The sequence below is a fragment of the Psammomys obesus genome, unplaced genomic scaffold (assembly GCF_907164565.1).
Source record: "Psammomys obesus unplaced genomic scaffold, mPsaObe1.curated_primary_1811, whole genome shotgun sequence".
NCBI lineage: Eukaryota > Metazoa > Chordata > Mammalia > Rodentia > Muridae > Psammomys > Psammomys obesus.
Window position 1 is genome coordinate 652450 of NW_026596130.1, and position 27989 is coordinate 680438.

Below are 27989 nucleotides of genomic sequence, written 5' to 3' on the forward strand. Positions count from 1 at the left end.
GCCGGTGCTCCCAGCCACTGAGCACCCCACCAGAGTGTCACTATTTCTGGCTGACTGCTCCCTGTCCCAGGGCTCCTGTCGTCCCGATGGATGACCTAGAGAGACACTTGATCCAAAAAAGCCTTTATTCCTAACACAAAACATGTGCAAACGACAGAAGGAAAGTGCGGAGGCGCGGGGCTCGGGGAGCTGTGAGGGCGGAGGGGACCCTCAAAGGATGGTGGGGGCAGCGGGCAGCACTTGCTGACTCATGAAAGCGGCCAGGTCCACAGCGGGGTCCTCCAAATCCAACTTGAGGAACTTGTCCACCAGTGCCTGGCAGCTGCAGGGAGAGAGCCATGTGGTTGGGGGTCATCAGCTCCAGGTGCGGGCTGTGTACACAGCAAGCTGCAACCCCGAGGAGCTCAGGGTTTCAGGAACAGCCATGGGTTCTGTGCTGGCTTTGTCATTTTCTGATGTAGCCCAGGCTGGTCTTGAACGCTGGGATTACAGGCGTGTGCCAGCACACCTGGCTTGCTGAGGGGAAGGGCTCGGGCTGCAGGAAGGCTGCCTGAGGCCAGGCGAAAGGGAGGAGACAGTGGGCGATGCTGAGGGTGGCCGCTGGGCCACACTCACTTCTCCATTTGGTTCCTCCGTAAGAGCTCATGCACCGGCTTGATGGGTTTTCCCCTTCGGACCAAGTCTGAGACCTAGACAGGAAGACAGTGGGAGGCCGGGAGAGCGGTGGGGGATGAGGGTCAGCAAGCCTGTGGCTAGAGGCCCAGTCTCCCAGAGCAGCAGCCATGAGGATGCAGAGAGAGCTTAGAAATTGAGAGTGTTTCCCTCGCGCCTCACAGAGGACCCAGGTTCAAGTCCCAGCCCCCACATGGCAGCTCACAACCACCTGCAAGCCCAGTGCCCCAAGAGTTGATGCCCTCTCTACTTGCACAGGCAGCAGCCACGTGGGCATACATAAACTCAGGCCAGCACTCCTGTGCAGGTGTGCGAGCAGGGAGCCCCGAGGGGGAGGGGCTGCACACAGGCCCTCAGTACCTCTTTGCCACGAGCAATGAGCTGGTCAGGAAGCCCCGCCTGGGCAGCTGTGTGGGAGGCGTAGCTGGCACTGGCAACACCTTGGCAGAGCTGATAGAAGAAGACAAGATCGTTCCCATCCTCACACGTCTCCATGGTCTTAAAGAGAGCAAACAGTGGCAGGGTGCCCTCAGTCACCTGGGCACTGCAAGGGAAAGGCCCTGGGCTGGGGTGACTTCCTCACCAAATACTGCACCAGCGGGCTCTGCGGCAGCAGCTGCAGCTGGACGAGGCTCAGGAAGTTGGTGGCCACAAAGATGTGGGGGCAGCTGGGTCCCAGCGCCAGCCAGTGACGAAGCACAGCGGCCAGAAGGGCCAGGCCGTCCACCTGCAGAGGTGAGGGGCAGAGCGGCGGCCCTGGGCCCTTCCTACCTGCCCTGGCTTCCCCCTGCCCCTGCCTACCCATCTCCATTCCTTCCCCTCCATCCCCCTCCTTCCTTCACCCCTCATCACTCCCTCCTCACCGTGTTGGTTCCCTTCCCGAATTCGTCAATGAGGACCAGTGACTGCTCTGTGGCATTGTTCACAGCTTTCGCCACCTGCTGGGCGTGAGGGGACAAGGGCGCTTGGGGGTTGTGATGTGAATAAGCTCCTTACGTGTCCACCCCTAAGCCAGGATCGGTTTAACAGTGACAACCCTATTTGCTCAGCCTTCACTTGCCAGCAGTAAGGGAGTCACACAAAGGAGTCTCAAGAAACGTTTATGATGCTCCCTCCAGACTCTGGCCGGTGCTCCCTGCCAGAGTACAGAGGACATGCCGCCCAGGAGACACGCCCTCCAACACTTGTGGGGGCACAGTCCCTCCCCTGCCTGCTTTTGCTCCCTTTAACCTGGTTGAGGTCAATCATGAAGGTGGAGAGACCGAGGGAGATGGACTCGCAGCTGTGAATCCGGGTGAAGATGGCATCGATCACCCCAATCTCAGCCTCCTCAGCGGGCACGAAGCTGCCGACCAGAGCCATGAAGGTGATCAAGCCTACCTGGGCAGGGGAGACAGGGCATGGACCTGGTGCTCTGGGAAAAGTAAAATGGGTCTCAACTAAAGACGTGATGGACAGATTACAGAGAGGCACGTCATAACAGAACACGCTGTCCCGTGTCCTGACTTCTCAGTTAACTCCAGAGTCAGGGCCGTGGGTGAAGGCATTCTAGGGAATGGCATTCAACCTCTTGGAGGTTGTCAAGGGACTGTGACCACGGAAGGTCTATCCCGAGGAACTGGCTCTCCTTGGACGGGGATGCGTGCTGCAGGGAGCGAGGATTCGGCCTGGCCGTCCTGGTTTGGAGGCTCCTCACCTGTTTGAGGTATATGCTCTTCCCTGAGGAGTTGGGTCCAGTGATCACTCTGACCCTCCCTTGGTCCCCACCACAGTCTGTGGAGTTGGGCACGAAGGTGCGCGCACACAGCTCCATCAGAGGGTGCCTGTGGTGGAGAGACGCTGCGTGGGCTGTGGGTCCAGGTGGATGAACCCCCATGCCACAGGACGGAGCCGATGGGCACCATGGCTCCATCTCTCTCTTCTCACCTGCCGTTCTTGATTCGCACTCCGTGCATTCGGGGAGAGTAGTGCGGCCTCGAGTAGCCATAGTCCCGGGCAGCACTGGCAAGAGCAAGGAGGACATCCAGGCGGGAAGCAAGGTCCAACACCCGAGTCAAGACCGGAGCCCGGGCCAGCACCTGGTGCTGCAGCTGGTGCATCAACAAGGTCTCCTGGTCTGGGCAAGGGGCGAGGGTCAGTTTTCAGGGACAGGGAAGGGGGCGTCCTCGGGAAGCTCTGCAAACAGGCTGCATGCAGTGCGACCCTCCCGAGGGACACGGGCACGCAGGTGCAGTGTGACCCTCCCGGAGCCCCGAGTTGGAGAGAGTGCAGCGCCCGCCTGCCATGGCTGCTCACCCCGGATCTCGCAGTGAAGGTCCCCCAGCAGGGCATCCAGCTCCTTGGTTCGGGTACTCCGGTAGTGCAGCTTGTCCTCCGAGAGAAACTGGGTGCAAGGGTTCCAAGTTCCAGGCTTGCTGTCTCTCATTTCTCGTTTTGCTTTGTTTTGTGACAGGACTTAATATGTTGCCCTGGCTGGCGTGGAACTCACAGTGATCCCCCTGCCCCTGGGGCACCACCCTGCCCAGCGGCATTCCTTCCCTGAGATCCCTCTCCTCTCCACCCTCCTGAACCACCTCCAGAGCCCCTGACTCCTCTGTCTCAGGGCCAATAAAGCTTCTCCAGCCACAAAGGTGGCTGAACATCCTGGCCAGTGCTCATGGGCTGAGAGCCTCCTTCCAGCTTCACCGGCTCATCACACCCTCCCACCACCCAGAGACCAGGCCCCTACCATGAAGTCTAGTCCCTCAATCTCAAAGTCACTGGCCTCCACCATGAACGGCAAGCGCGGAATGGAAAGAAGGAAGCCAATCTGGGGAGAGAGGAGACAGAGTGGGCTACCCTACTAACCCTGAAGGAAGCAGACCCCAGGGGGGGCCACCCCTCTGGGAGAGCTACCATCCTCAAATGTAGTCATGTCCTGCACTCTAAGGTTGCTCAGGTGGGACAGCGTGTCGGCCACTGAGTGCCGGGATTGGTCACGCTGGCTGGTCGATGTCCTGTCCCCCTCTCCCCACTCTCTCCAGCCTTCCTGTACGTCACTGCAAGACTCCTAGAGGCTCCAGCCTCCACCCTGCGCTCACCAGAGGGATGTAGATGACACTACAGGAAGGGACACGAGAGTCCAGATTCTCCAGCTCTTTCTGTGCCACTTCAGTGAGGAAGCTGGGGAGGCCCATCAGCCTTCGCTTTTCTAGGCATGGAAAACAGTACACGCTTGTGAAAAAAAAGTAGGGTCCAGAGAGATAGCTGGAGAGATGGCTCCTCTTCCAGAGGTCCTGAATTCCATTCCCAGCACCACACAGCTGCTCACAGCTGTAATTCCTGCCCCAGGGATCCAACACTATCACACAGGTACACATACAGTCAAAACACCGATGTCCATAAAGTAAAAATAAATAATTAAAAAATAGGAGGATTAGGGGCTCAAGGCCAGCCCTGACCACATGAAACTTTCAAAGTCCTAATTAGCCAGGCATGGTGGTGGCGCACACCTGTAATTCAAGCACTAGGGGAGGCAGAGGCAGGCAGATCTCTGTGAATCCCAGGCCAGCCTGGTCTACAGAGCCAGTCCAGGACTGCCAAGGTTTCACAGGGAAACCCTGTCTCGAAAAACAGCAACAAAAATGTAAAAAAAAAAAAAAAGTCCTGATTAGCGAGGCAGGGTGGTGCTGCCAGTGATCCAAGCATTCCAGGCGGAAGTAGGAGGGTCAGGAGTTCAAGACCATCGACTGAGTTTGAGGCTAGCCCGTGCTACCGGGGACTGTCTTTGCCCAGTTGCAGAGCTGACTCCCCGTTATGGTGCCTGGGCCAGACTGAGTTTGAGGCTAGCCCGTGCTACCGGGGACTGTCTTTGCCCAGTTGCAGAGCTGACTCCCGTTATGGTGCCTGGGCCAGGAATGGCCGCCCCCGTGCCCAGCACTCACTCTCGTCCATTTCGGGATCTATGTCGGGGAGGACTGTGAAGCGATTTTCAGCAAGACTTTCCTCGAAATTCACCTGAGGAGACAGGTTAGAAGTCATTTCTTAGCGGGCCCTGTCTCTGTCCCCCACCCCAGCTCTCCTTGCACCCACCCCCTGTTCTTGGATCCTCCTCTTCAGACACTTCCGGTCACCACCCTGTCTACTAGATCCCACCATCCTCCACGCTTCCCGCCCTCCCACACTGCACTCCCCACGCCCGACCCTCTCCACTCCGCCGCACTCTTCTTCCTTGGTGTCTGTCTCTCTGCCACTCACCACCTTCCCAATGAGGCTGGCGATGTGGTACAGATCATCAGAGAACTCTTGGGCGATGTCCTGAAAAAGCTGGATGGACTGGGGCAGGGAGCGGCAGGCATCCCTCAGGCCCAGGGCGCTGTACACAGTCTGCGGGAGAGATGACCTAGGAAGTTGACCCATGCAGGGAGCCCAGGGAGGGACATGGACAGACTGAGAACAGAGGCCAATGGGGAGCACCGAGAAGTTAGCAATGCAGAAAGACATAAGGACACATGTAAAAAATACATGGAGCCAGGTGCCATGGTGCAAGCCTTTGGGAACATCCAGGAAGGCAGAGGTAGGTGGATGTCTCTGAGTTCGAGGACAGCCTTATCTACAGAGTGAGTTTTGGGACAGACAAGGCTACACAGAGCAACCCTGTCAACCACAACCCCCCAAAAACAAAAATCAAACAAACAACAACAACAAAACATGAAAAGAGGAGGATAAGAGAGAGATGGGAGTAAAAGTCAAAAGACAAGAGCTAGGGAGGTGGCTCGCAAGTAAAGGTGAGGGCCGCCAAGCTGACAGCCTGCGTCCAGACCCCGCACGGTAGGAGAGAGCTGCCCTGCAAACCTCCCTTCCCTGGCCACACACACTGTGTGCGCCCGCATCCGCAGTGATGTAATTAAAAAGTGAAGTGAGGACAACAGGGTGACAACTTTTAAAACTAAAAAAGAGAGAGGGGCATGATGGTGCCCACTTTTAATTAAAGCACTCAGAAGGTAGGCAGAGGAAGGCAATCTCTGAGAATTTTAAGCCAGCCTGGTCAACATAAAGAGTTCCATGCCAGCCAGGGGCACATAATGAGACCCTGTCTCCAAAAAAATAAAATAAAATTTAAAAAAGGTAAGTAAGTGAGTGAATGAAAATGGCCCTTGTGGCCCACAGGAAGTGGTACTACTAGATGTGTGGTCTTGGAGGAGGAAGTGTGTCACTGGAGACGGGCTCTGGGGGCTTAGATGCTCAAGCCAGGCCCGGCGTCGCTGTGTCTTCCTGCTGCCTGCGGATCAGGATGTAAAGCTCTCTGCTCTTCCCCAGCACCATGTCTGCCTGTGGGCCTCCATGCTCCCCACCACGATGGCCATGGACTAAATCTCTGAACTGTGAGCCAGCCCCAGCCAAATGTTCTCCTTTTATGAGGGCTGCTGTGGTCATGGTGTCTCCTCAAGCAACAGAACACTGTCTGAGGCAATAACTACGTAAAATAAAAATTTAACTATGCTGTACAATTACGTAAACTATTTAGTCATATCAACCCAGACAAAGCATATGTGACTAATTAAAGCTTCTATCTCAGTTTCTTCTCACTACTAATATCAAACCTCATGGATCCTGAGAGATGACTCGGCAGTTAAGAGCACTTGTTGCGCATTAGGCCACCAAGACTTGGTTTCCAGCACCCCCGTGGTGGCTCACAACTGTTCCTAACTCCAGTTCTAGGGGATCTGCTGCCCTCTTCTGGCCTCTCCAGGCGTGGCGTGCACATGCTGTCTAAACATGCGTACAGGCAGACACTCCTACACAGGCACACAAACAGGCAGAACACTGTATACCTAATGAAGTATTTCTTTAAAAAAAGAAAAAGCAAGCCAGCAAGGAAGAAAGACTAGTAGAACAACAGGAGGTGGGGCCTTGTGGCTCTGATATTGAGCAGGGATATCAGTTCCGGCTTTTTAATAACCACAATGAAATTATTTGTGGATGAACTAATATAATGGCTTGCAGATGAAGAGATTGCTTTGAGTGAAATTACTGAAGCCGAATGGTTGGGCTATAAGGGGAGTAATTACACTACTCCCTGCAAATATTTTGTATAGTTTCTGCAACACAAAGTTTAAAAAGAAACATCAGCAGGTAATGTGTGGCAGGGTGTCCAGAGAGAAGAAGGAGGTCTGGACACAGGAAGCAAAAGTTTAACTTGGACTTCTGGATCTAAGAAGAAAAGCCTGAAATCCCAGAACTCACGGAATGGGCAGGAGGATGCTAAAGAAGAGGCCAGCCTTGTCTGCATCTTGAATCAATCAATTAGTCAAGAGGCTTACCTTGTAGAGGACCTGCCAGTCACTGACCTTGGTGTAGGACAACTTCATGCGTTTCAGAATCAGCTACAAGCAGACAAAGGGACAGCCACGGTTTGCCATTTGCCATATGACGCTCCTCAACAGGCCCACTGTCCAGGCTGGACAGAGGCTGTCCCAGAGGACCCAGGTTTGGTTCCCAGCACCCACACCAGGAGGTTCTGGCTTTTGGCCTCTGCAGTCACCCACACTCACATACCCCACACCTAAGTTTCATTTGTTGTTTGAGACAGTGTCTCATTATGTAGCTCTGACTGAACTAGAAACCGCTATGTAGACCAGGCTGGCCTGAGATGCACAGGCCTGGCTATACATGCTATCATTAAAAATAAAATAAATCTCAGGCTGATTGCGGTGGCTATGCATGCCTTTGATCTCAGTGCTCCAGAGGCAGGCAGATCTCTGAGTTCAAGGCCAGCCTGGTTTATATAGCAAGTTCCAGGACAGCCAGGGCCACCCAGTGAGACCCTGCCTCAACAACAAGTAAACAGCCAGGTGTGCTGGTGCCCAACTTTAACCCCAACACTAGGGTAGGCAGAGGCAGGTAGATCCCTGTGAGTTCCAGGCCAGACAGGATCGCATGGTGAGACCCCACCCAATGTGAAAACAAATTGTAATAAAATACAGAAACGAAGCCCAGAGTTTTCTACAAGCCACCAGCTCACACACACACACACACACACACACACACACACACACACACACACACCCGCCTGGTCTCCACCCTGGCTCACAGGCACGTTCTTGATGTGGCTCAGCAGCCGGTGCAGCACCTGGGCCATGTCCAGGTTCTGGGGCATCAGGAAAAACTGAATGACATCCAGGCGGGAATTGAGCTCCTTCAGCTCCCGGGTTGGGCGCGTAAACCACAGCCTGAAAGGGGAGGGTTGGGGTGGAAAGGTTAGAAGTCGTGTCTTCTCTCATCTCAGTTTTGCTCGGAAATCTCTGGGTCGTGTGGTAACACGTGCCCGCAGCGCTCTTCGGGAATGAGCTAACTGGCAAGGGCGGGGTCCTGTGTATGTGGGCATGTTTCTATGTCCCTGCCGAAAACTGCCGACGTGCGTCTGTAGGGATGAGGCCATGTGTCACTCCACGTGTGTATGTGACGAGGAGCATGTCAATACTTTAGAGGGGAACGGTGTGCTGTGGTGTTTGCGTGCCAACGCTGCAGCTCTGCGCGGCTGAGTCGGGGGCGTGAGTCACTGAGTCTGCCACCGGTAAGTAGCTAACGGCGTCAGGGCAGCAGCTCCTGAAACTGCATCTCCTCAGGCTCTGCCAGTGTAACGCCTGGATCTAGCTCTCATCCTTTCCCTCTCCCACTCTCCCACCCCTTCTTCTCTGTGGCAGCGTTTAGGGTGAGTCGAGGCTTGCTCACTACATAAGCTCTGAGCCACACCCCCAGCCGGCCCCCCCTTTATTTTGAGACAGGTATTCACATAGTTCAGATGGGTTATAGAGCCTCAGCTGACCTGGAACTGCTGGTCCTCTGGCTTCTTCCTGAGTGCTGGGACTACAGGGGTGTGCCACCAGCCCCCTGGCCAGCCTGTCATTCTCTGTGTGTGTGCACTTCTGTGTGTGTGGACTCACGTGCACGGCACTCCTGGAGAGAACTCGGGTTGGTCTGCCCGCCTTTATGTGGGTTCAGGTTGCTAGCACCTTTCCCGTGGAGTTGTCTCATCAGCCCCCAGCCCACAATTCCTTCTTTTTTTCTTGCTTCCTTCCTTCCCTCTTTCTTTTCATAAAATGAGTGTTTGTGTTGTGTGTGTGTTCTCAAGTGCTCGTGTTCTTAAAGAAGCCAAAAAGGGAAGACAGACCCCTTGGAACTGGAGTACAGGGGTTTGTGAGCTGGTAATGGGAATGCTACTCCTCGAATTTTCTTTTTAAAGTTACATTTACTACGTGTGTATGTGTATGGGCATGCATGTGCTATATGCCCATGTAAAGACAGAGGTCAGCTTGTGTGAACTGGCCTTCTTCTTCCATCACAAGGACTGGGACTTGGGTCATCAGATTTCATGGTAAATGCCCACTGAGCGATCTCACTGACACCCAGGCTGCTCTACTCAGCTTATAATTCCTTGTTGTTGTTTTGGAACAGGGTCTCACCATGCAGCCTTGGCCTGGCACTCACAGAGAGCTGCCTGCTCCTGCCTCCAGGGTGATTAAACACATTTGCCATGATGCTCAACTCATCTTTTTTTTTTTTTTTTTTTTTTTGAGACAAGGTTTCTCTGTGTAGCTTCAGCTGTCCTAAACTCATTCTATAGACCAAGCTGGTCTATAGAACGTGCAGAGATACACTTGTCTCAGCCTCCCAGAGTGCTGGGATTACAGGTGTGTGCCACTGTGCCCAGTTCATCTTACAAGCTTTAATAATGACCACCTCTTAGTAGAGAAAGGACTTGAAGAGGCATAGAAGACACTTGAAGAAGTTGTCTGATTCATAAAGGCTGGAGTGTACAAACATTATTAAGCCTTTTGTTGCCAAGAAGTATCACCTAGTGAGTTAGGATGAGCTACTATATAATAACAATGTCCCATTGGTATCTGTTTAATTCTGGGTGTGGGACTCTGTAGGACCTTTTCTACGTTGTAGCAAGCCATCACTTGTGCTAGCTGAGATTATCAATAGCAGACACAGGCTGAGGATTCGGTGTGGGACTGTAGCAGCGTTAGCCTAGGGGTTCTTTTCTACGTTATAGCAAGCCATTCTTCATGCCATCTTAGAGTTACCAAGTGGAGACTCAGAAAGGAGGACGCATACCTCCCATTGAGCCCGCAGCCAGCTACCCAGTCAGAACGCCCAAATTAGAATCAATCTAAAGAGCCATTTCAATTCAAGGGTGGGTTTTAGCCACGCCTGTTCTTCTCCACAGACAAAGAGGGCCTCAGCCACAGCAGTGCAGGCCAGTGTGTGAAGACACCCCCCCCCCCTCCCCGACAGCAGCCTCCCTGAGAAGACTTTCCCAGCGATTACCAGACTCCTGCTCTGTTAACGGTGTGGGAGCCCACCAGCCTCATCCTACAGCCGGGGAAGTGAGGGCCGTTTGCAACCTGTGTAAACCCATACTGCTAATGACAAGTGGATTTTGGTGTCAACCGCAGCTCTGCAGGCTGCTGGGAGCCTGTCAGCTGGGAGCCACTGGACCGCTCCAAGCCTCCTTGAGCCGCCTGGAAATCTGCATTCTCCCATCTCTTTCATATTTGTTTTGTCTTGCTCATGAGCAGAGGATAACCTTGAACTTCTGAATTTTTGCTTCTGTCTCTGCTTTCTGGTGTGCTGGGGAAGGAACCCAGAGCCACATGCCCAGTCCTCACTATCCTTCCTCTTTAAAAAATGTACCTTCTTTAATCCCAGCACTCAAGGAGGCGGAGGCAGGCAGATCTCTGTGAGTTCCAGGCCAGTCTGGTCTACAAAAGGAGTCCAGGACCGCCAAGGCTACACAGAGAAGCCCTGAATTAAACAAAGCGAAACAAAATCGCACATATGTGTTTAAGTCTGCATGAGCATATGCAATGGATATGCAAGTAACGGCCTTTGAGGCCAGAGCGGTCTCAGGCCCCTTGGAGCCGGAGTCCCACGCAGCTGTGAGCAGCCTGGCGTGGCTGCCGGAAACGGAACAAGGGCCCTTCAGAAGGGCAGCAAGTGCTAAGCCACACACAGCCCGCTTAAAAACCACAAAACTCAAAAGAAGCCACAACCTGCCAAGTGCTGGATTACAGGCTACTGCGCCTGGAGACACACACACACACGCACACACACACACACACAAATGATGGTCTTGCTATGTAGCCTAGGGAAGCCTCAAAGTAGTATCTCCCAACCTCACCCTTTCCAAGGGCTGAGGTTACAGGGATTTGCCACCATGCCTGACTCTTTCTCTTCCATGCTAGATATGGTTCGTTCCTGTGATCCCAGCACCCACCAGCCAGACTGAAGGATAACTTGAAGGCCAGCCTGGGGTCCACAGTGAGACCATGTCTTAAAAAACCACACAAAACCCACACTTCTCCCTCGACATCCTTGCTTGAAAGTAAAGATTCACATATACAGCACTGAGGAATATGTGGGTAATTAAGCTCCTCAGAGATTCTAAATCAGCCTCAGAAAGCATATGTTACAGGGGGCTGGGCAGGGAAAGGACTGTAGGCCTGTGTGCTAGCAATGGCTTGTGCTCTGAGGTTCTGGAGGCCGCGCGGCCCCTGTGCTTGCACTCACGTGCTGTGCTGGCTCATTAGCGTTTTACCTACAGGGTTGTGTTAGACAGACGACGGGAACTCAGTACGAGGCAGCTCTTCACTGACTGCTAATTCTAACCTGGTGTGAGAAAGCATTTGACACAGGAGCACAGGAGGTGCGCACCTGCCTTCTCATGTGTGTCTGTGGAGCTTCAGCAGAAAAGGTTACACTTGCTTGACCCTCTAACATGAGATTACATTTGGCAGGGCGGATGCACTACAGAGTGCGTCTAGTGGGAAAGGACTTGCAAGGAGTTTGGGGATTCGAGACTGAGAATGAAAACCCAGGTGAACGGAGGTGCCACGGTCAGCTTTAACTGTCAACTTGACACCGTCTAGAATTACTTCTGAGAATGTCTGTGAGGGGTTATCTCAAGCCACCCACTGTGAGCACCAGTTCCGGGGCTGGGCACCAATAAAAAGGAGAAATCTAGGAAGCATTGGCACACAGGCATGAGTTCACTGCTCTGCTAATTGCAGATACAATAAAGCAACAAGGTTCCTGTTGCCTGGACTTCCCCACAGTGACGTAACCTGGAATGTGAGCTTAATAACGCCTTCTCCCCTGAGTTACTTCTGTCTAAATACTTTGCCACAGCAACAGAAAAGAAACTAAAACAGAAGGGGACCTTAAGCATCACAGTATAAGATCATAAGCCAGGCAGAGTGGCTTATGATCCCAGCACTCAGGGAGGCGGAGGCAGGTGAATTGCTATGAGTTCAAGGCCAGCCTGGTCTACAAAGCAATTGCAGGACAGCCAAGGCTACACAGAAAAACCCTGTCTCAAAAAAAGAAAAAAAAATCATAGCACTACAGATGCTAAGCTTTTCTTGCAATAGGGAGGCATGCGGTTAGTTTCTAGTTAAGACTTTGTAAGAACTGGGGTGACACACTCAGATTTCTGTGTCAGGATAGCACATGGTTTAGAAGAAATGGCTCATTTGGGGAAAGAAGATATTAGAGGCAGAGACATTTTGCAGATAAATGCAATGCTTCTGATTAAAAATCCTGATAGCCAGAATTAGAGTGGTGCAAAGAGAGGAAGGGAAGGCTAAGAGATTTAGGATAGAGACAAGAGACATTAGTGAATAACTGAGTATGTAGGGATGAGGGAGAAGCATCAATCCAAGGTTCCCATCTTGAGATGCTTCGCGGTAAATGCCGTTAACTGAAAAACGAGGCAGGAAGATGTCTGGATGTTCTGAGCTTGCAGTTCTAGGGAAACTATAGGTGGTAACCATAAGTAATTGTCATATCACATGGAATTTTAGACACACAGATTTGGGAGTTAGATGAATAGTTTGTCCTTGTTTTTTGAAAGAGGGTCTCACTGTGTTACGCTGGCTGGCCTCAAACTCAGATCCTCCTGCCTCTGCCTCCTAGGGCTAGGGTTAAAGGTGTGCGCCACCTGCCTGGCTAATTTTTGTTTTGTTGCTGAGATGGGGTCTCCTGTATGAATGTTTGGCCTGCATGTAAGTCTTCGCACACTTTGTGTGTGGTCCCCTGAGGTGAGTCCGGTCCTTTAAAAGTGGAGTGACAAAAAATTGCCAACCTCCTTGTGGGGGCTGGGAATCAAATCTAGGCCTTCTGCAAGTGCAGCAACCGCTCCTAACTGCTGATTCATCTTTTCATGCTGGCCTCCAATTCCTGATTTTACTACATCGGCCCCCGCCCCCCAAAAAGCTGGAATAACAGGGGCATGTGACACCATGCATTTGAATTGCTCAGTTTTGTGTGTGTGTTCGTATGTACATGCTTATGTGTATGTTAGTGCACATGTGAGTTACACACCACGTGAAAGGTAGAAGAACGTGGTTGATATTGGGTACTTTCCTCAATGGGGCTTCACCTTTTCAGTATGTGTATGTGGTTCCATGCCTGTCACAGCGTGATGGATGTCAGAGGGCTTCTCTCAGGAGGGGTCTGGGAGAGCTAACTCAGGTCTCTGTCAAATGTCTCTGCCTGCTGAGATGTCTTGCTAGCCCACCACCTTATTTTTTGAGACAGGTTTTCTCACTGAACCTGTGCCCACATATTTGTCTAGACTGACTGGCAGCAAGCCGTAGGGATCCTTTCGTCTTTGTCCTCCAGCTCTAGTCTAAAGTCTGGCTTTTTACGTATGTTTGGGAATCCAAAATCAGTTTGTCGCACAAGCACTTTACTGTCAACAGTTCAGTTTTGAGAAGTCATTTTGAGATGTGGCTTGCCTATTTTGTTACTATTTAATTGATTCCACCCCCCCCCCAGCCCCCAGACTGGGGACAGAATCCAGGCCCTCACACTCTGAGGGCACTGAGCTGCACCTCTAGCTTTTGAAGTGTTGAACTACCGTGGGCTGCAGGTACCCTGTGGTCAGGGTTCCTCCGTGTACGTGTCTGCGTGTCATCCACAGGTGTGTGTGCATCTGTGCTGACAATGTGAGTGAAGACAACGCTTGCTGCCACACTGGGTTCCAGACGGGCAGCTGCTATTCCTAGTACTACTGAAGGAAAGAGTGGTGCAGACTGCCAGTAGGCCTCAGCGCCCAGTGCCCATTTGTTTATAAACATGCCCAAGATGCACTCACCTGAGCAGCTTCTGGCCCCACTTACAGCGGCACCTGTTGAGGATCCCTGTGGCAAGTGCACAGGGAGTAACTTGTTATGAGGAGGCCCAGAAACAGGACACAAAGGCACAAAATTAGTGACTGGCCACAAACTGGGGCCTGGGTTATCATGTGAAGGTGGGAAAAGGGATGGACACTTGGCCAGGAAAATACATAAATCCAGCCACTGCCCACAAAAGCCCTTCACAACATGTGAAACTGAAGCATTACCCGGTGAGAAACTGGACACTTGGAGCCATGCCCCTAAAATGCCCTGAAGCCAGAGGAAGCGGTAAAAACTATTCAAATCAGCTATATAAAAAGCAACTCTCCTCCGTGAGCAGACAGGTTTCAGGTGCCCAATTAGTGGACACAATCATACAAAGGCAGAGGCTGAGCATAGTGTCGGTAAGGCCGCAGCTCACAAGCAAATTACACTCTGTGGCCGCAACATATAAAGCGGCTGAAGCTGGGAGTGGGACAAAGACAGAAAATGTGCTGCTGTGGGGAGACCTCCGGCAACAGCAGTAAAGCAGGAAGAGGGGTCTGCACATGCCGATGGAGCCAACTGCTTTCGAGCAGGTTCCCCGTGCGGGACGAACTGCAGGGCACACCTACCGAAGAGGCTGAGCCCCTCCTTCAGCCCGCTGGCCACTTTGTACACCGAGGGGTGAGACTCGCTCTTGAAAATCTGTAGAACACTGTCACAGAGAGATGGCGGCGTCTGGATGAGCTTCTGTAACCTACACATGGCATACCCACGTGTGTGCGTGCCTGTTCTGAGACGGGGCCCCGCTACAGCCCTAGCTATCCCGGAACTGCCCGTGAACGCAGCGCGGGGTTAAGGGTGAGCCACCGCACTTGCCTATGCGCACACATCTGTGCGCGTGCACAGGCCCCCAAGCGTATGTGCACAGGTCATGTCCTCTCCCCATCTTGTTCTCTTTTGAGACAGGCTCTCTCGCTGAACCCGGCACTCCCCATTTTTCCCCTTTGGCTAGTTAAGCTGGCGGCCAGCAAGGCTCAGCAATGCTGTGTCCACCCGTTCCAGCGCTGCTGAGATTGCAGGCACGCAAACCAGGATGAGAGGTTTCCATGCAAGTGCTTGAGTCCAAACTCGGAGCCTCAAATCTCAGCAGCAGGAGCTTTCACCCACTGAACCACGCTCTCATCTGCTGTAATGAATTTTGTAGAATAAAGGGGTTTTAGAACTAAGAAAAGAAATGGGATTCAGGTTGATAATAACCTTCTTCTTCCGTGCCTAGTAATACGAATCTCAGTGTGCAGTTTATCACTCAGTTTCATTGCCTCAGCTTCTTAGGAATAAGAGCCAGGTGTGGTGGCACACACCTGTAATCCCAGCACTCAGGAAGCAAAGGTAGGCAGATCTCTGGAGTTTGGGGCCAGTCTGGTCTACATAGTGGGTTCCAGAACAACCATGGTTATGTAGAGAGACCGTGTCTCAAAGAAAAAAGAACGAGAGAGGAAGGAAGGAAGGAAAGAAAGAAAAGCAAGAACTAAAGTGGCTCAAGAGCAGGATGCTTGCCCAGCAAGCACCAGCCCCTCAGTTCCATCCCAACATTGCAAAAAGGAGGGGAAGGGCCCTTCGCTGTCCTCCACATATCACCGTTTCTTTCCTTCAAGGAGAGAGATCTCAGGGTTGGAGAGCCAGAGCCTCCTTAGGATATTAGAGCGTTAGCTCAACCCTTTGTGGCTGGAGGCAGCAGCCTGTCTCCTCACCTGTAAGTGTCTTGATCTACGCTCACCAGATGGGTCCTGAGGACAGAAAACAAACCAAAGGAAAGGTGGCTGAGGCCCCTTTCTCTGAACACTGGCCACTCTTCTCCCCAGAGCAGCACCCCCTGAAGTTCTGTGTCTGCACCCTGTGTCTGCACCCACCGTGCTCCAACCCTGACGCTGGCTCACTCCTTACGCCTCCCAGTCCCCTTGCTTTGGTTGAGCTCTGTGTGAAGCACCTACAATACAAACTTCTTAAACCCCAGGATGGGGACGCTGACACTGTAGTCCTCCAGCTCGACCCCGACTCTTCTTCGACTCAGGAACTTGAGCAGTCCTCCAAGTGCCCGAACCTGAGAGGGGACCAGCGGTGAAGCTGGGATAAGCCTTATGCTCCAGAAGCTGGTCAACACCAAGAATGAGGAAACTGTGACTTTCCAGGGCTGAGGAGCCCAGCCCAGAACTCCGCCCTAGGACTTGGGGCTCATGCCTTCCCCTAGCTGCATCCCAGCCCTCACCGCAATGAAGCAGCTCACCGTGAGGACACAGTCAAAGGGAATGATGGAGGACAGGAAGAGGATTTTCTCAGTGGCAGTCATGGACTCTGGGATGAAGGAGTAGTTTCCAGAAAGGAGCCGCTGTTTGCTTATCTCTGGACCTATTTGGGGAGAATAAGGAGCGGAAGGTCTCACAGCTCCATTTTCTCACCCCAATACATACAGCTTCTCCAAGTCCACAGAGGTGGCTACGGAGCGCTAAAGCAAGAGCCAAACACTGCTCTGTTTTAGTCTGCCTCTTTTAGTTCTCTACAAAATGTAGATGTCTGGTGATAAGCACAACCTGAGAAAGACAAGTGACTTGGGAGAAAGACATCTGGGATTGTGGACTTTCTAGGTCAAAACAATTTAGGATAGCTGGGTGCAGTGGAGCATGCCTGTAATCCTAGCACTCGGGAGGCAGAGGCGGGTAAATCTCGGAGTTCCAGGCCAGCCTGGTCTACAAAGTGAGTCCAGGGCAGCCAGGGCTACACAGAAAAACACTGTCTTGAAAAACAAACAAACAAATATGGTAAAGGATCTAATAGCGCACATTCCCTGTCCTTCCTGTCCTTTTGCAAACCTGGAAGTTAGCAAAGTAGAGACGTGTCTTACAGATCATCAGGATCCCAGAAGCAGTGTCTTTTCCTTTGTAGGCAACAAATGACTGACTTTGGCATAACGGGGAAAACTCCAACATTCAAAACCGTTTTAAAAGTGTCATCACTCCGTTTTCTCAGGGGGGATCCCCATTCCTAACATACCTAAGCCAAGAGACCCTCAATATGTATTACTACAACTATTACAAATGTATTAGCCAAGGTGTGTTATTAACAACAAGGTTCAGGAGAGCTCTCGGGGAGCCTGATGGGGCCTGGGAAGCAGTTTTCAGATAAGAACACACAAGGGGAGGTCTCTGATGATGGGGCCACTGGGATGGGGGCTGGTAACATAACAGGAAGGAGCTACCAAAATCCACGCTTGGCAAATGTACAATTTCAGGTCTCGTTGGCTCTCTGTGGTCCTGGGAGGCTGTGGAGGCAAAGGCCACAGTGCTGTACATTTCAATCTCGTTATTGTCCCATTCTCCCTCCCAGCCATTTCCGGCCTCCCGCTAAGCCACATCTTCGCTGGCCTTTCCTGAGTTCCCTTCTTTATGTGGTCCTTACCAAGCTTCCCTAGAAAGCGAGTCATGGTCTCATCCTGTTTGGCACTTGTGATGACACACTGGGGGTTGACCTCATCCAGAACTTGAAAAGAGAAGGGACCAAATGAGCCAAAGGATGGCTACACTTTGACTAAGAGGAGAAGCAGCAGCTCTTTCTTGCTGCTGTCTGCTCCCCTCGAGCCAGGCGTTGTGGCACATGCCACTGATCTCAGCACTTGGGAGGCTTTGAACTCTGTGAGTTCAAAGTCAGCCTGTTCTACATTCAGGACAGCCAGTGCTACATAGTGAGACCCTGTCTCAAAAAACCCAAACCAGCACATAAAAGGATGAATTGTCTGTCTGCTAGGGAGGGCTCTGCAGCTTGGGAGCACAGCAGGAATGCGGTCAAGTAGTGCTATGCGCTATGCGGGGACAACGGGAAGGAAGAGTGTCCTGCAAACTGCCCCAGGGACTAGATCTGTCGCACTTAACATACAGCAAGGACCTAATGCAGTTGAATAATTAAGTCCTAAGCACAGGTGGCTCTGAAGACTCGGTCACGCGGGGCCTGAGAGTGAGCACACTTCCGTCCCCACCTCTCTGGAGGAGCTTCAGGCTGTCGTGGTCTGGGGCGTCGGGCATGAAGTGGACAGTGGAGTCGCTGGTGTCATAGTAAGCGATGCCCAGGTATCCCGAGCTCCACACCACGCACAGATGGACCTGGCCGCGGAGGGGGGGGATGCTGAGGGCCGCAGAGGGGGGGATGCGGAGGGGGGGATGCTGAGGGCCGCGGAGGGGCGTGGCCGGCAGCCCTCACTCCCGGGGCGGGCCTGCCCTCCGCCCGCCCTCGCACACCTCGCCCGGCTCCTCCTCGTCCTCTTCCTCGACGCCCGCGGCCCCCGCCCTGGCGGCCTGTGGGCTGGGGAAGCCGGCCGGGGCGACCGCGGGGCCCGGGGGCGCTCTGAAGGCCATGGGCTCTGAGGACACGGAGGGGAGCGTGTCAGCGGGCGCGGCCCCCACGCCCCTACAGCCACAGCGCGCCCTTCCGTCCCCACCCCACCGGCGCCGCCAACTCGCGCCACTTTCCCGCCCTTTTCGTCTCCGGGGTCGCGACAGGCCACCTCACCGGCCAACCGCCGCGAGAGCGGAATGGGAGAGCCAGCCTGTGGGCGGGGCAGGAGGGCACTGGCCGCGCCCTCTCCGCCGCTATTGGCTGGAGGGACTGCCTGGCTATCCAATAGGAAGAGGAGGAAGAGCCCCGCCCAGGCGGTGAAGAGTCTGAGTGCTGATTGGTCTGTTTGCTTTAGGGGCGGTGCTACGGCGTTCAAAATTCCCGCCCTCTGCTGTTGCTAAGCAGCCGCGCCTCGGAGGCCCGAGGCTTTGATTGACGCTGGGCGGGGCCGCCCGAAGGTTGTCGCCCGAGTTGTCGCCCAGGCCCGGGGAAGGGTCTGGGCGGTGGGAGGGCTCCTGCGAGGAGGCCGACCTTAAAGGGCCAGAAGCGTTTTTCCCCCTCCCTGGAGCGTGGAGAGAAGCAGCATTAATTCGGCCTGTGCCAAGAGCAACAACTCGGTTAATATCTGTACCCACTAAGTTAATATTTACAAAGAACTCAGAACAGTGCCTACCAAACAAAGTAAGCGCTACGCCAGTCATTTAAGTAAATAAGTGGAAGTGAGGACCAACTCTTACTGCAGCCCTTTGCCTGGTTCCTGAAGGCAGGGGGTGACCAGCCCACAAACGCAGTGCAGGGCCTTGAAGGGGAAGCGCAAGTCTCTGAAGGACGCTACCTAAAGAGAACCCATAGCACAGCCCACCCACCCCTAAGGACACAGGGTACCCTTGATGATAGACCTGGATGGGAAAGAAAAAGAAGGAAGGAGTTTCTGAGGGAGAAAGAAAGAAACATGCTTTACCAAACCAAAAGGAAACAAACAAAGAAACCAAAACAACAACAAAAAACTCCTCAGGGCTGTCTCAGCAGGTAAAAAGTACCTTACATTTTATCCCCAGGACTCAGATGGTGGAAGGAGAAAACTGACTCCCAGATTGTCCTCTGCCCTACACACACATAAACACACACCACGCATAATTTTAAAACTGTCTTAGCTGTACTAAAACAAGAATACCCTGCCTGAGGTTGAGAGATGGGGTGAGGTGACCTGGTTCTGCTGACCAGCGACTGGAAAATCCTCTCCACGGGGAAAGGTGGGGGCAGAGCCAAGGCTGGGTTAATGGTTACCCTCTGCAAATTGTTGAGCTGTGGAGCTATAGAAACCTGGTGACAGACAGCTCTGGGGAGTGGCAGGGAGGGGCACACCTTCCAATCCAGGGTGTGAAGAGATTGGGGACTGGTTTACCAAGACCAGGAAGGGCCTGGACACAGGAAGAGGAGCCGGTTGGTGAAAGAGAAAGAACAGGGGCAGAGATAAGATCGGGGCCAAATGATTTTCTGCTGCAGGAGGCGCCGTGCATGGTCTCAGGAGAGGGTGGCCTGAGAGTTAAGACATTCTGGCACAGCAATCCAGGGAGCCAGCACTGACATCAGGGCAGCGACTACAGAGGCCGCCAAACCTGTCTGAGTCTAACGCTTCTCCCACTGAGAGCTCTCTAGGGACAGATTCCCTGGTGGCCACTGACCAGTGGGGAAAGGGAGGCCTCTGGGAAAAAAGGCTTCACCGAAACCATGTTTCTCATCAGTAGGAAGGGGCTCTTGGCAGATGTGAGGGTCCACATGATGGGAAGGCACACTCACACTCACTCGGCCTATATCCTTCTGTTGTAACTCAGAGGCCCAGAAACCAAGCACATTCTGTGTTTCTGTGGAGGAGAGAGATAAGCCTTCCCCCAGGGAGGAGAGAGACCCCAGAAGAGGAAGCCACTAACTTCTGGTTTCCAGCAACACACGCTTCAGCCCTCCCACTCTGTCTTTCAGTTTCCAGTCCAGTTCTTTAAGATTTGTTTTATGTGTAGTGGTGTGAAGATATGAGACCACCGGGAACTGGAGTTACAGACAGCTGTGAGCCTCCATATGGGTTCTAGGAATTGAACTCAAGACCTTTGGAAGAGCAGCCAGAGCTCTTAGCCACTGAGCCATCTCTCCAGCCCAGTTTTGCTTCTAGATCTTTCCAAGTCCATTAAATATATACATTTTTTTTCAACTGGAAATCTTTTGTTGTAGTCACTTTGTTTTGGTTTTTGGTTCTTACGGACAGTGAGTAGAAAATTAAAAGGATGTTTGGACAGTGGACAGCAGAGAAAGTTAGAGCGTGCGGGCTGGAGTATCGGCAGGCATTTTAGTTTTTGTTTTTTAATAGGTAGTAAAGTTAGCACCTCCATCAAGCCTCCCAGGGAGAGATACTTTTTCCCTTTATTTACTTAGCTGTCCCCCACGACTGCGCGCACACTGCTCTGTCTGACCTTTGCTACCCCACCCACCCGGGATGAGCCCCAGCGCTCTCCGGGTGCCAGGGCACCCCGTCTCCAAGGCAACCTCTAGCCGCGGGAGCAGGGTGAGGGGCCCGGGTTGGGGACGCCTAAGCGTCGACAGGCTTCCAGGACCGCCCCTGCCGCGAAGCCCGGGCTCGGCTTCCTGTTTCCCGGCGCCAGGCCTCGCGGTCTCTCCCGGGCCGTGGCTCGGGGGGCCTCTCTCGAGCCCGAGATCCCAGCCTCGGCGTCTCCCTCCAAAGCCCCTGCACCCTCGCGCGCTCGGCGCACATCCTAGCAAAGCAGAAGACTGACGGGGCTGCGCAGCGCCCTCGCGCCCTCAGACTCCATTTCTGCCCCTTCGCGGGCAGGAGCCTGGCCACCCTGCGCTTTAGGAAACTGAGGCACGGGGGCGGGGCTGCGTTTAGGAGAGGCCCCGGGCCGCCCCGCTACCACCCGAGCCCCGGAGCCCCGGGCCTCCGTCGGCGCCCGCTCCCCAGCCTCGAGTCCCTCCCCCTCCCGGCCCTCCCCGGGCCCAGGGCGGGGCCGGCCGGTGAGTCAGCCGCTCCCCGCTGGGTGTGGGGTGCGCTGCACCGGCGGGGAGGCCGCGTCGGAGCGAGCGGAGGGTCCGGTCGGACGTGGGCTGCGCGCCGAGCCGCGGCAGAGACTCCGGGACCCCGAGACCCGCCCTCCCGGGCCCGGCCCCGCCCAGTTCCCCAGCGACGGCCGCTTCCTGGTCCCCGGCGCAACCATGGCCGAAGAGCAACCTCAGGTCGAGCTGTTCGTGAAGGTGAGAGCGCCGTCTGCTTCCCCGCCGCCCTCAGCATTCCCGCAAGCCCGCCCTGCCCTGCCCTGCCCCAGCCCGCGACCCCTTCCCCGCGGGCCCACCCCCAGCTGGCGCCGGGGTGACTTGGGAGCCGGTGAAGGAGTTCTAGGCTCGCCCTGGAAAGTTTGTGGGAGAGGTTTCCAGCAGCCCAAAGGAGAGGAGGGCGGAGGAAAGGGGGGTTTTCAGGCGTGAGAGAGTGAAGGGGGGACGGGGCGGGGTCCACACGACCAAAGGACCAAGAAAGGGACAGTGGCGGGGTTGAGAAGGTCAGAGGAGGCTCGGCTAGGTCTTGTGGCCCTGTGAAAGAAAGGGAGACAGACGGACAGACCAGGAAGAGAGAGACAGACAGGAAGAGAGAGGGGGAGAGAACACGAATCTGGTAGGACTGACGGCACAGTAAGGGGCAGGGTGGAGGGAGGAAAGAGCCGCCAGGGAGCAGCACAGTGGGCCGAGAGGCCTGCCCCCCAGCTGAGGGAAGCTTGATGGGTGTGGGGGACCCCACCCCGCTGACCCTGTTCTCTCTCTCTCTCTCTTTCTCTCTCTCTCTGTCTCTCTCTCTCTCTCTCTCTGTCTTTCTCTGTCTTTCTCTCTCTCTCTCTCTCTCTCTCTCTGTCTCCTCTCTCCGAGGGTGTGGTCAAGGAGAAATGGTTCTGGCTTTTGGGTATGGAAACCGCGGGCGCAGCCGTCCTCGTTTGCCCAGGCCCATCCCCTTCCAGCACCGCCCCTTCCTCCCCCTGCCCTTCCCTTCTTCTAGCTGGTCTGTCTCCCCAGCGAACGTTCTCCCCGCCTTTCGCTTCTGGCCTCACTTTTCACTGCTTTCCTACCGCGTCTTGTTCATCTTGTCTAGGCGTGGGTGTGTGTCTTGTCTGTGTGTCGTTGTGTGTGCTGCCTTTCTCCTTTCCTCTGGGGTTCCCCTGGCGGCCGTTCCCACTTTCTCGGCCCAGGGAAGTCAACTGGAACCCGGGTCCGCCCCTTAGGTGTGGTCCCCACCTCGCCTCCAGGGGCTGTTTTTACTCCTGGGGAGGTGATGCTGTAGAGATTCTGGCCTTGGGTCCCGTGAGGAGGACATGAGCTCGGAGGTCCAGCAGTGAGAGAGAAGGCTTGGGGAACTGTCATGGTGCCCCCCCCTTCCTAGGCCTCTGCGTGTACAGGTCCCTGCCCCCACTTCCTTGCCAGGAAGGAAGCTGCTGAGGCCTGAAGACACGAGATGAATCACCCTCAGTCTAGGGGGAGGTGTCCCTTGGGGGATGAGGTCACCTGTATCCAATTAGAGAGTTGCCCCCTTTGTTAGGCCCTCCGTATCTCTGAGGTAAGGTTTAGGTCCCCTTGAGACAGCCTGGAGAGGGCTTCAGTGAATGGGGACCCTGGTTTCTAAACCCCACCGGGCCTCAGCCTCTGCTGCCCTGGTGGTTAGCTCCCACCTCGCCCAGTGCCCTGTTCTTCGCCTTTCGGGGTCAGATGCTCCGAGCTCGCTCTCTGCTCCTCTGCCTCCTCCCCTGTGTCAATCACTGGGATGCTGTGAGCCAACCTTTGCTGATGGAGGCCCAAAGGGGACAATAACTGAGCCCTGGGGGCAGGGTAGAGAGCGATCGGTGTATCCCGGAGCCCGCAGGCGACTCAGAGAACAGCCTGGCAGGGACGGAGCGCCAGGCCTGACTTCGGGGCGGGGTTGCTTTTCAGGCCGGCAGTGATGGGGCGAAGATTGGGAACTGCCCCTTCTCCCAGAGGCTCTTCATGGTGCTCTGGCTCAAGGGGGTCACCTTCAACGTCACCACCGTGGACACCAAGAGGTGGGCCCACTCTGTTCCTCTAACTCCCCTGTGGGGACGCGTGTGCGTGCCCACCCACAGGAGCCCTCCACCTTAAGCCTGCTCTCTCTCCCCGGGGACATTTGATCTCTCCTACACCCCGATGGCCCTGTCTCTGCCGCTGACCCTCTCTTCCTTTCTTGATGCCTGGCCGGGTCTCCAGACGGACAGAGACCGTACAGAAGCTCTGCCCTGGTGGACAGCTCCCGTTCCTGCTCTATGGCACCGAAGTGCACACAGATACCAACAAGATCGAGGAATTCCTGGAAGCCGTGCTGTGCCCTCCCAGGTACCGGGGCGCTGGGCAAGAGCCGGGAAGCCTGGAGGCTCTGTGGAGCAGAGGTTGAAGAGGGGGAGACAGGCGGCCTAGGGCCGAGTCCTCCAGAAAGGAGTCCGCTTATCTCTGCCTCCGCCTTCCAGGTACCCAAAGCTGGCTGCTAGGAACCCCGAGTCCAACACCTCAGGGCTGGACATATTTGCCAAGTTCTCTGCCTACATCAAGAACTCAAACCCGGCCCTCAATGACAGTGAGTCCGATGGGTCAGGGTCTCGGGTCCTAGAGGAGAAAGACCCCAGGGTGGAGAGGCACCAGGAGCCCCTGGGGGTTTGGGACAGCCCCTGACTGTCAGGGGGATGGAACGGATGCTACATCTGCTGACCTTCCCTATCTGTCGGACCCCTTGAACCTCCTTGCTGTCTCCTTACCAAGATTTTTGGGGTTTAGGTGGGTTGTTTGGTTTTCTTTTCTGAGGTTTTGTTTTTATGTATCCGAGTGTTTGCCTGGCTGTGTGTGCACCATCTGTGTGTAGTGTCGGAGAAGGCCAGAGGAGACGTCAGATCCCCTGGGACTGCAGTTATAGATGTCGGCGCTGGGAAGCAGGTCCCCTGCGAATCAGCCCATGTGCCTAGCCACTGAGCCATCTCTCCAGCCCTGCAGCCAGCTTTTTAAATGGGTGCTGGCATGTGAAGTATATCACGTGCTTCTGCCCACCACGCCATCTCTCCACCCTACAGAGTGCATTCTTTTGGTTGTTGTTGGTTTTGGTTTTGGTTTCCTCTTTGTAACAGCCCTGACTGTCCTGGAACTTTCCCTGTAGACCAGGCTGGCCTCGAACTACCTGCCTCTGCTGCCCTAGTGCTGGGATTAAAGGTGTGGGCCACACCTGCTAGAATTCATTCTCAAAGCACTCCCTCACGCGTGCCCCACACCGCTGCAGCCGCTGGGGTCAGTGTGGGGACACGAAGGTAGAAGGAGCCCGGGTGAGGCCGTCCAGCTGGTCCAGTCTAATTGGTCAGCTCCAGGCTCAGGGAGAGACCCTGTCTCAAAAGATGACGTGAAGACTGGAGAGATGGTCCCCTGGTTAAAAGCCCTTGCAGAGGTCTGGGCTTTGGTGCCCAGCACCCACCACAGCTCCCAACTGCCTGCAACTCCAGATCCTGGGGGTCTGAACCGTTTTCTGGCCCCTCAAGCTCCTGCATGCCACAGAATCACACACATACACATAAACAAGTGATATAAAAAGATGTATTAATTATTTATACAGCATTCTGTCCACATGTTTGCCTCCATGCCAGAAGAGGGCACCAAATCTCATAGATAACCATCTGTGAGCCACCATATGATTTCTGGGAATTGAACTCAGGACCTTTGGAAATGCAGCCAGTGCTCTTAACCTCTGAGACATCTCTCCAGCCCCTGATAAATCAACCTTAAAAGAAAGAAAGATGGAGAGTCATTGAGGAAGACAGTGGATACTGACCTCTGACCTCCACACACATGCAGACCTGTATAAACACACCACGCACAACTTAGCAATACCGTGCACGGTCGTTGGTCTCACACTTGCCAAGCAGGTGCTTTACCTCTGAGCTCTGTGCTCAGGCCCTCGGGCAGGCCACCTCCCCAGTTCAAAGTTCTCAGCAGCCTCCTCCCTCGCACAGATCTAGAGAAGGGGCTCCTGAAAGCCCTGAAGGTTCTGGACAATTACTTGATGTCCCCCCTCCCGGAAGAGGTGGACGAAACCAGCGCTGAAGATGAGGGCGTCTCCCAGAGAAAGTTTCTGGATGGCAATGAGCTCACCCTGGCTGACTGCAACCTGCTGCCCAAGCTCCACATCGTCCAGGTGGGCGCTCACGCTGGGGGAGGGGGGCTGAGTCTCTAAGGTGCGGACGTTGTTTATTGCAAGGGAGGGGGAAAACACAAGAGGTTCAGGGGCTGGGTTCTCCCCCTCCACCATGTGGATCCCTGGTTGGCTGCAGCCCCGGGACCCCCAACCTGTCCCTTAGCGGCTGTTGCCCAACTAAGGGACTTACAAGCCTCGGGCATCCAGGGTCTGATCAAGAGTAGCATTCTAGTTTTGCTGTGTGTGCCGGGGTGTGTGTGTGTGTGTGTGTGTGTGCAGCACCTGCCTCTTTGTGTCCAGGGTTACTTCCAAGAAGGCTTTTCCTGCAACTGTATCACTGCCAAATCCACAAAGGCAAAGAAAGCAGGATTCTCCCAAGTCCACACTGTAACTCTATACAGAGCCTAGGCTTCCCACTTCCTCTCAAGGAAGACAAGCCTTGCTGTTTCTTTTTTCCTAGCCTTAAAGCTACAGTGTAATTTAGTAAACACAGAGCCACTATGGCCCCACCACCGGCTGAATAATGAGCAGCACCAGGCAGTGAAAGAACTGGGCAAAGTGGCTCAGGCCTGTAATCCTAAAGTGTGAGTTGAAGGCCAGCCTTCACTACAGAATCAGATCCTGTTTCAAAGAACACCACCACCACCAGCCCCCCAAAAGGGAAAAGAACCAAATGATGTTCAATTAGTTCTTGCCCACAAAAAGCTGAAACTGAGTTGAAGATAAAACATTCACATTAATATATAACCTGAAAATCAAATGGAAAAAAAAAAAGACAAAATTCACCACAAAAAAGTTACACTTTGTTAATTATCTTTTTCTGTGTGTGTGTGTGTGTGTGTGTGTGTGTGTGTGTGTGTGTGTTTGCACACACGTGCTGGAAATGGAACCCAAGGCTAACCTCAACCATAGCTTCTGCCTCTGTCGCTCTGTATATATTCACTTTTAATTACGTGTGAGTGCAGGTGCCTCTGGCGGCCAGAAGAGGGAGCTAGACCCTCTGAACCGGAGCTGCCCAGTGTGGGTGCTCCGAACCAAACCTGGGCAGGAGCGCTGAGCCGTTTCTTTAGCCCACCTCTCTCTATTTATTGATTTTGGTTTCTTAAGGCAGTGTCTTTCTATTTATCTCTGGCTGTCCTGGAGCTCGCTATGTTGACCAAGCTGGCCTCAAACTCAGAGAACCCCCTGCCTCTGCTTCCCAGTGCTGGGATTAAAGGTGTAAACCACCATGCCTGGCTTTTCTTCTTAATAAAGAGGAGAAAAGTTGAACCACAGAATGGTTGGTCTGGTAAGGAGCTGGCTATTAATGATAGTGTTTCAGAAAGTGAGTTCAAGGCCAGCCTGGTCTACAATGTGAGTTACTGGACAGTCAGGGTTACACAGAGAAAGCTTGTCTTGGGGTGGGGTGGGGTGGAGGATGGAGATTGGGTGGGGGTAGGAATGGAGGGTGGGGGTAGGGGAATCGGTAAGAATAGAGGGGCTGGGTAGAGGGCTCCGTGTTTAAGAGCACTGGCTGCTCTTCCAGGGGACCCAGGTTCAGTTCCCAGCACCCACCTGGCAGCCATCATCTATAACTCACTCCAGAGGAGCTGATGCCCTCCTGTGGCCTTTACAGACACCGCTGACACCGTGCACAGTCATACATGTGGGCAAAACCACCCATCCACATAAAATAAAAATACACCTACGACACGGTGGTGCACGCCTTTAATCCCGCTACTTGGAAGGTAGAGACCGGTAGATCTCTGACTTCGAGATCAGCCTGGTCTACAGAGCAAGTTCCAGGACAGCCAGGGCTATCCAGAGAAACCCTGTCTTGATTTAAAAAAAAAAAAAAAAAATCGAAGAATACAGATTTTGGGGTGTAGGCACACTGTAGGGGTGCGTGCCTGTAACACCAGCTCTCAGGCCGAGGCGTCTGAAAGGAGTGCAGCCCGCCGAGCCGGCAGACCCTGGAGGAGGACGAGAAAGCCCAACCGCTCCCAAACAGAGCAAGCGTGACGTCCCCCGGTCCGACACGCCGACCTCTCTCCCCGCTCCAGGTGGTGTGTAAGAAGTACAGAGGCTTCACCATCCCGGAGGCGTTCCGCGGCGTGCACCGGTACCTGAGCAACGCCTACGCTCGGGAAGAGTTCGCCTCCACCTGTCCAGACGACGAGGAGATCGAGCTGGCCTACGAGCAGGTGGCCAGGGCCCTCAAATGAGCGCCTCTCCAAGGGGCCCTCGCCCACCCTCTCCACCGAGGCTCCGGGGCTTCCGCGTTGCTACCTAAAGGACACACTCCAAAACAGCCAGTGGGCTGGACCTCCGGGGCTCTGCAGGGCTGCGGGGAGCCGTGGGAAAGGGACAGGGGACCAGGCTGAGGTGTTCAGGGAGGGGCGGGGTGGGTAGGACTACGTATTTCAGTAATAAAATACAGAGTGAAAACCTGGCGTTGCTCTTACACAAAGACGGCTCCCAGCGTAGTGGGCGCCGGTCGGGAGCGGCCAGTGACCTTATGTTTAAGCCCAGTGCACGGGGGCTGCCATGTTCTGCATCTGCCCACGAGAGGGCTG

General features: G+C 54.2%; 2 protein-coding genes across 2 annotated transcripts; one reads left to right on the forward strand and one right to left on the reverse strand.

Annotated features, from left to right (window-relative positions):
• Nucleotides 1-115: 115 nt before the first annotated feature.
• On the reverse strand, nt 116-22533 carry Msh5 (mutS homolog 5). The gene is made up of 25 exons (XM_055591925.1): nt 22494-22533; nt 18110-18231; nt 17851-17974; nt 17277-17357; nt 17077-17139; nt 16108-16229; nt 15815-15924; nt 15575-15610; nt 14453-14535; nt 13817-13862; nt 7745-7883; nt 6975-7037; nt 4909-5037; nt 4596-4668; nt 3753-3862; nt 3401-3481; nt 2968-3055; nt 2599-2788; nt 2369-2495; nt 1903-2052; nt 1536-1610; nt 1256-1399; nt 1033-1170; nt 616-689; nt 116-322 (listed from the first exon to the last, which is right to left on the reverse strand). The coding sequence occupies exons 2-25, from the start codon at nt 18224-18226 to the stop codon at nt 211-213; spliced, it is 2475 nt and encodes an 824-aa protein (XP_055447900.1). The 5' UTR covers nt 18227-18231; nt 22494-22533; the 3' UTR covers nt 116-210.
• Nucleotides 21233-27939, forward strand: Clic1 (chloride intracellular channel 1). The gene is made up of 6 exons (XM_055591928.1): nt 21233-21467; nt 23184-23293; nt 23475-23600; nt 23732-23838; nt 25253-25434; nt 27477-27939. The coding sequence occupies exons 1-6, from the start codon at nt 21429-21431 to the stop codon at nt 27636-27638; spliced, it is 726 nt and encodes a 241-aa protein (XP_055447903.1). The 5' UTR covers nt 21233-21428; the 3' UTR covers nt 27639-27939.
• Nucleotides 27940-27989: the final 50 nt, after the last annotated feature.